Here is a 7,753-nt window from a genome sequence, read left to right on the forward strand (position 1 = left end):
ATGAACATTTGGAAACCCATAGTTGAAAAGCATAACGAATTTAGTAACTCTCAATTAGGGATACAAAATGGTAATACTAGCAAAGGTTGCGATAGCATTCAAGCTGGCTGGCAGGTATATATTCTTTAACTTCTTTCCAAAAAGATTATATCCAAATATATTACATATCATCAACCAAGAAACTTCTCATTTCTGATGTGCTCACCTGAGTTTCTTTCTCCCTCTCTCTGTTTTTTGGTTTTTTAATTTGGAAAATTAGGTGAATCCGCAGCTATATGGAGATAATAACACCAGACTTTTTACATTTTGGACAGTGAGTTCAGCTTTGTTACTTCACAACCCAGGTTGTAGTTTCATCAAACCATTCTCTTGGTTATTATCATTATATAACTAATTTACTGATTTTCTGTGACAAAATGACAGGCAGATTCAGGTCAAAGTACGGGATGTTTTGATATGCTTTGCTCTGGCTTTGTTCAACTTAACAATGGAGTAGGTGTAGGAGCCTCCATCCAACCGTTGTCTGTCTATGGCGACCTTAAATCCCAATTTGATATAACCATCCTTATTTGGAAGGTACCCAACTCTTCATATCAAATTACACCAATATCATCATTCTCATTGAAATATAGCATGTTTGTTTCCTCATATTAGATGAATAATTGAATTTGATATATGTGTTCCATCTGATATATATTTAGGATCCAATCAATAGAGATTGGTGGATGCAATATGGGAGAGATACAGTAGTGGGATATTGGCTGTCGACTTTGTTTGACTTAGCATCAACGATACTGTGGGGAGGTGAAGTGTTAAACTTAGCATCTGAAGATGGGAAACACAGCATAACACAAATGGGAAGTGGACACTTTGCTGGGGAAGCTCAAGGGAGAGCAAGTTATTTCAAGAACATTACAATTGTGAATGGCAAAAACCAATATGTGCCTCCTCCTAATGGTGTTGCCACTTACTCTGACCATGTCAATTGCTACAATGTGAAAATGGCATCTTCTGATGATGAACTTGGAGCCTACTTCTATTTTGGTGGTCCAGGAAGAAATCCTGATTGCCCTTGAGAGAGGCACAGAGACAGAGACAGAGAGACTTATTATACAGATATTCATATTGCTAGTTTTCTTTTTTCCTAATCATGATTTTTGTACAAATAAGAAGGCGACTTTAATTCTTTATTGTTACCTTAGTTATATCAGATGTTCCTTTCTTATGTATTGGTCCCTTAATTATATCAATTGCTTTTGATTATGTTGAGTTCTTTGAATTAACCTAGTAACTACGAAGTGCTTGTGGAGTGAGAAAAAGGTGAGACAAAACAAGTGCATTAAAAGGCATAACGTTTCCTTTTGAATGAAATTAAAAGGCATAACTTATGGGCTGTAATGGCAATGATGTGCAACAACTTATTTCTCAAATGATCTCCTCCTTCTCATTGAAATTTTTGGGTGAATTATCTCTTTTTCTTGGGCATTGAGTTTCATCGCACATAGGGTGGTTTTCATCTTTCCTAGAGGAAATATGTCACAAAGTTGCTCAATAAAATGCATAAGCTTATGGCTGTATACAGGTGTGTTGTAGATTCTGTTTCAAATGTTCTTTGGCTTGTGGTTGCGTTAAAAGCTTACTTGAGGCATTGGTTATTAGTAAAGAACTAAACTAAAAAAGCTTCCAAGAATAACAAGTTACTTTTCCGCCCTTTTGCTTTTGACATATCCGATCAGCTTTCAAGACGAAAGATCATGGGCAATCAGGGTTTCTCCTAGCACCACCACAAAAGTACTTGCCCCAATTATTAAAAGTACCAAGTTGGACATTGTAGCAGTTAGATTGGTCAGTGTAAGTGTGAATGTCATTGGGAGGGATGGCTTGATTATTGCCATTAATAATTCTAATTTCCTTGAAAAAGCTAGCTTTCCTAAAACCACCTTCTTGAAAACGGCCACTTCCTATTTGTGTTGTGGTGTGTTGTCCATTAGATTCTGAGTTCACAACTTCACCTCCCCACATTATCTTTGTTGCACTCTCAGAGAGGCGAGAGAACACACAGGCTGGCCAGCATCCCACATATGTATCATTCCCATAAGACATCCACCAATCTCCTTTCTTCGGATCCTGCTCGTCATCAAAACATAAATTGATCAAATCAATAATGTTTTACTAAAGTGAACAAATCAGTGTCTGAATTAGATGTTTGTCTCACTAAATGGAAACTCACGTATGTCCCTCCCATGAATGGGAATATAGATTCTTTCTAGGTGGAATTGGTGTTCAGGTATAGAGAAAAAAAGAGAGAGGTTTAGTAGGCCCCACATGTTGTGAGGCCCACCAAAACTTCTATCTCTTTCTTCTTCTCTTGTGCCTTCTATTATGAACAACCAGAACCCAACCACGGATGGGCCAACAATGGTAGGATCAGGTACTGGGGACTCAGTCCAAGTCCAACCAAGGCGTAGCATGTGGGTGAGAAAGAGCACATGGAAATTGCGTGAGCTGGAGGCCAGTACAGTAGCATAAAAACTATGTCAGGACGTGAGGGAGGGGTGTGCATGATTTGGAGAATCTTCTCTCTGGCGTCTTCTCTCTCTCTGGACGGGTCTTCTGTATTTCCCTTCTTTGTTATCTTTTCTGTTACGTTGAGTGCTTGGCTGTATTCGATACACTCTGGCAGTTTGAATATATAAATATATCTTCGATTTGCATTTGCATCAGTTAACTATTTAGGTCATTCCATTTTCTGGCGCTCTTGTTGAGAGACCTCGGAAGAGTACGGAATGATCGATAACACACGTCTGAAAGACCTGCAAAACGATATGAAAAGAATGAATGACTTTGCAGAGGGCGCCAAGGGGTGACTCGACCAAATCGATAAACATTTTGATCAGACGAACGTGTGATTTGATCATATAAAGGGGTGCTTCAACTAGTTAGAGACAATGCTACAATCGGTAGTCTGGGCTATGGCCGGAATATCATCATGTCTTAAGGCAGTTCTAGAGGTCTCTTTCTTCGGGACGTCAGAATAGGTTGTACACCACAACACTCCGTTTTCACAAGATGTTGAAGTTAGATTTTCCTCGGTTCGATAGCCAAGATGCTCTTGACTGGCAATATAGAGCAGAACAATACTTTAAATATCTTGGTGTGTCAAACCCACAATGACTCGTGATTGCTTCTGTACACATGGATGGTGACGTCTTACTGTGGTTCCAAATGTTGGAAAAAGCTGGACGAATACCAAATTGGGTAGCCCTGGCAAAAGCAATCGAACTTTAGTATGGCCCATCGAAGTTTAACTGTGCTCAATCGTAATTATTTAAACTCACCCAAGGAGGGGTTGATGGAGCCTTGGAGGTGTATAACTCCAAGTTTATGACCCTCACAAATAGAACAGAGAACTTACCAAAGGCAGTGTTGCTCGACTGTTATTTGGGAGGGTTAAATCCAGATCTGAAGAGGAACGTATTGGTTCAGCAACCCACAAATGTTTTAAGTGCCATGGCGCTATCCTGTTTATTTGCAGACGCCACTAGTTCGACTGTATCTGTCCCTGCGTCGGAATACAAGTCTCAACTTAACAGCTCATTGGGCACGACAATATCAAGGCCATAGTGCCATGTTCAGGGCCCCACACCAACACCACCACTACACAGTCTAGTAGAGGAAAAGCCAATATGCCCCCCTTATTGCTTAAACCCAACATATCGCCAGTTAAGAGGATGATAGCGACGGAAATACAGGTCAGGCGAGAAAAGGGCCTTTGCTACACATGTGATGCCAAATTCTCACTGGCTCACCAATGCCCTAACCAACAACTAATGATGCTTCTTAATGAAGATGAGGAGGACATTCCTTTCATCAAAGAGGTAGAACCCAAAGAACCAGAGGTGACTCTACATCATTTATCTCTTCATGCCCTAAGAGGTATGTAGGGACCTACCACTATCCATTTTAATGGAGAGATTTAGGGGACTAAGGTACAGATTCTGTTAGATGGGGAAAGCTCTAACAATTTCTTACACCCCAAGATCGTTCAATGTTCAAAAATTCTAATGGAGCTCACGCCTAAGGTCAAGGTTTTAGGAGGGACCAGGTGTATACTGACTAGCTTGGAACTAGTGAACGACACCCCTATTTAGATTAATAGGCACACCTTGCACATGTCCTGTTTCGTTCTACTTGTGGCTGGGGTGGATATGGTGATTAGCACCGATTGGTTAGAGACCCTTGGACCACACGTGGCGAACTACAGCACGTCCACTATCAAATTCTTACTAGGCAACCAATTCATAATGTTAAAGGGATACAGAAGGCCATCCGCGAGTCAAGCTCAATGCCACCATCTAATACAATTGACTAAGACAGCAGCCATCACGAAGTTATATATGCTACAACCAATACTGGAAGAACCCCTTACTAAAATGATACCAGATGATATGAAAGAAGTGATAGGGAAATACGGCAACGTATTACAGCACCTCACGACCTACCACCGGCGCGGGGCCACGAACAAGGCATTGACCTCCTCCCTGGAACAGGTCCTGTAAAAGTGCGACCATACCGTTATCCGGTGAGTCAGAAAGATAAGATTGAGAAGATGGTTGATGAATTATTGGCAAAAGGATTGATTCAGCCAAACGTCAGTCTGTTTTCGGCTCTGGTCATACTGGTAAAAAAGAAAGACGGCACATGGCGCTTTTGTGTGGACTACCATGCTTTAAGCTCAGTCACAGTGAAGGATGCTTTTCCTATGCCTACTGTCGATGAACTATTGGATGAACTTCATGGATCAATTTTTTACTCCAAACTTGATCTATGATCGGGGTATCACGAAATTCTAATGAAGGCAGCAGATAGGGAGAAAACGGTGTTTAGAACGCATCTCGGGCACTATGAATGGCTAGTAATGCCCTTCGGTTTGACCAATGCACCGGCCACCTTCCAAGCATTGATAAATATGATATTCTGCCCATTTCTCTGATGATTTGTTCTAATATTCTTTGATGATATACTCATTTATAGTGACTCTTGGGAAGCGCATCTGCAGCATGTGGAGTTAGTCTTGTAGTCTTTGGCTTGAAATAGGTTGGTAGCTAAACTGAGCAAGTGTTCCTTCAATCGTCGACGGATAGAATATTTGGGGCATATTATCTCTCAGGCAGGGGTTGAGATGGATAGGTCGAAGATCATAGCGGTACAAAATTGGCCTCCTCCGACAAACATATGACAACTCTGGGGGTTCTTGGGTCTCAGCAAGTATTACCGCAAGTTTGTTCAACATTATGCTAAGATTGCAGGCCCATTAACTGATTTGTTGAAGATAGATGATTCGCCTGGTCCAGTGAGGCCCAAAGAGCATTTGATAACCCAAAGCACGCCCTCACCACCGCTCTTGTGCTGGCACTACTAAATTTTGCAAAAACATTTGTGCTGGAAACTAATGCGTCAGGTGCTGGAATTGGGACAGTATGAGGGTCACCCAATAGTCTTCTTTTCCAAGAAATTGTCACTTTGGATGCAGAAGCAATCGACTTATGTCAAAGAATTATATGCGATAACAAAGGCAGTGGCCAAATTATGTCATTGTTTGTTTGGTCGACACTTCATCATTTGCACAGATCATGCGAGCTTGAAACATCTCACAGAGCAAACAATTCAAACCCCTGAACAGGAACTCAATCTAACAAAGTTATTAGGCTATCGATTTAGTATTGAATATAAACATGGATGTTCAAACCAAGCTGCAGATGCCCTGTCTTGTCAAATTTGCTTTGCTATCTCGCAATTGGAATATACATTCTTAGACTCCATTTATAGCCAACTGCTGAATTCGACGTGGTTGACAGATATAAAGACGCGCATTTCATAGCAGCCCTAAGCTTTACCCCACTATCATTTGAAACAGCACGAGTTATACTGGAAGAATCATCTGGTAATTCCTCCTAATCTGCCCAATGTTGTCACTTAGATCTTGCAAGAGTTTCATTCTTCCAAAGTGGGGGGGCATGCAGAATTCTTACGCACATTTCACCGTATCGCTTCTCTGTTCTTCTGGCCCTATATGCAGAAAGATATTAAATTGTTCATTAAGTACTGCTATGTGCGTCAACAGGCTAAGACTTCACAATTACATCTAGCCGGGTTGCTCAATCCGTTACCAATCCCGAGCAATATATGGGAGGACATCACCATGGATTTTGTAACTGGTTTACCAATGGTGCGTGGATACTTTGTAATTTTTATGGTCATCAATCGACTCTTGAAATATGCCCATTTCATACCATTGTCTGCGAATTATTCTAGTCAGGCTGTGGTAGAGAGTTTTCTTGTTAATGTTGTAAAACTTCATGGCATTCCGTGCTCTATTGTCTTGGATCGAGATCGTTCTTTTACGACAGCATGTTGGAGACACTTAATGAAATTGCAAGGCACTCGGTTAAACATGAGTTCAGCGTATCACCCATAGACCAATGGGCAATCAGAGGTTCTAAACAAATGCTTGGAGATGAATCTATGATGCTTTGTATATGATTATCCACGGCATTGGTTGGCTTACCTATCCTAGGCTGAATTTTGGTACAACACATCCTTCCATACTGCAATCGGAATGGCACCTTTTAAGGTGGTTTATAGTTGGGATCCTCCCCCTTTATTGCACCATGCATCGGTTGAGGATACCCCGTATGATGTCTACCATCAACTCGAGCAGCGTGATGAACTGTTACGTGTTCTCAAGGTGAATTTACAAAAGGCACAAGCTCAAATGAAGTGTTTCACAGATAAAAAAAGACGAGAGGTTGAATTTTCTGTCGATGATTAGGTCCTGGTCAAACTCCAACCATATCGCCAACACTCTATTCAACTGAGAAAGTTTCAGAAGCTAGCTTTGCAATTCTTTAGACCTTTCCAAGTAGGAGAACATATCGGTAAGGTCGCTTATCGATTGCATCTACCACCCCACTCGCGAATCCAGCCAGTGTTTCACGTTTCCCTCCTGAAAAGGTTCGAAGGTACTGTTAATCAAGGATTGTATCTGCCTTTGCCACTAGCTTCGGTTCCTGAAGGGCCCATTAGCCAACCACTGGACGTCCTACAGTTGTGATCTGTTAAACACCATGGTCAATGGACTACACAATATTTGGTCCAATGGGATTGTTCCACATCACCTTCGTGGGAATGGAGTCATGATCTGCACTAGATGTATCCACACCTGAACCTTACAGACAAGGCTCGTTTCAAAGAGGGGGTAATGTTATGAACAACCAGAACCCAACCACATATGAGCCAGTAATGGCAGGATCAGGTACTGGGGACTCAGCCCAAGTCCAACCAAGGTGTAGTATGCGGGTGAGAAAGAGCACATGGAAATTGCGTGAGCTGGAGGCCGGTACATCAGCATAAAAACTGTGTCAGGACGTGAGGGAGGGGTGTGCATGATTTGGAGAATCTTCTCTCTGGCATCTTCTCTCTCTCTAGATGGGTCTTCTGTATTTCCTTGCTTTGTTATCTTTTCTGTTATGTTGAGTGCTTGGTTGTATTCGATACACTCTGGCGATTTGAATATATAAATATATCTTCAATTTGCATTCGCATCAGTTAACTGTTTAGGTCATTCCACCTTCCTCGCATTGAGAGATCCAGATATATAAGTATGATAGGAAATCTAAACATTTTGTGGAATCTATTTCTTAGAAAGTGTATTTGTATCTGCAGATCTGTCTGGGCAAAAAGTTGGTGCCTT

General features: G+C 41.4%; 2 protein-coding genes across 2 annotated transcripts; one reads left to right on the top strand and one right to left on the bottom strand.

The window, feature by feature from the left end:
• Positions 1-1,076, top strand: LOC114753842 (uncharacterized). The gene is made up of 4 exons (XM_028942550.1): positions 1-114; positions 260-313; positions 424-576; positions 702-1,076. Exons 1-4 carry the CDS (start codon positions 1-3, stop codon positions 1,074-1,076), a joined length of 696 nt encoding a protein of 231 aa, XP_028798383.1.
• Positions 1,077-1,752: 676 nt separating this feature from the next.
• Positions 1,753-2,245, bottom strand: LOC114753843 (uncharacterized). Its single transcript, XM_028942551.1, has 2 exons — positions 2,231-2,245; positions 1,753-2,127 (listed from the first exon to the last, which is right to left on the bottom strand). The coding sequence occupies exons 1-2, from the start codon at positions 2,243-2,245 to the stop codon at positions 1,753-1,755; spliced, it is 390 nt and encodes a 129-aa protein (XP_028798384.1).
• Positions 2,246-7,753: the final 5,508 nt, after the last annotated feature.

Source organism: Neltuma alba, unplaced genomic scaffold, assembly GCF_004799145.2.
Source record: "Neltuma alba isolate B1F8T4 unplaced genomic scaffold, ASM479914v2 tig00008204_pilon, whole genome shotgun sequence".
In the NCBI taxonomy this organism is placed as follows: Eukaryota; Viridiplantae; Streptophyta; class Magnoliopsida; order Fabales; family Fabaceae; genus Neltuma; species Neltuma alba.

Excerpts from the sequence above, each read along its gene's own strand:
- LOC114753842 (XM_028942550.1), top strand. The coding sequence starts at position 1 with ATGAACATTTGGAAACCCATAGTTGAAAAGCATAACGAATTTAGTAAC. Across the intron at positions 314-423 it reads GACTTTTTACATTTTGGACA|GCAGATTCAGGTCAAAGTAC; the intron begins GTGAGTTCAGCT and ends ACAAAATGACAG. Across the intron at positions 577-701 it reads TAACCATCCTTATTTGGAAG|GATCCAATCAATAGAGATTG; the intron begins GTACCCAACTCT and ends ATATATATTTAG.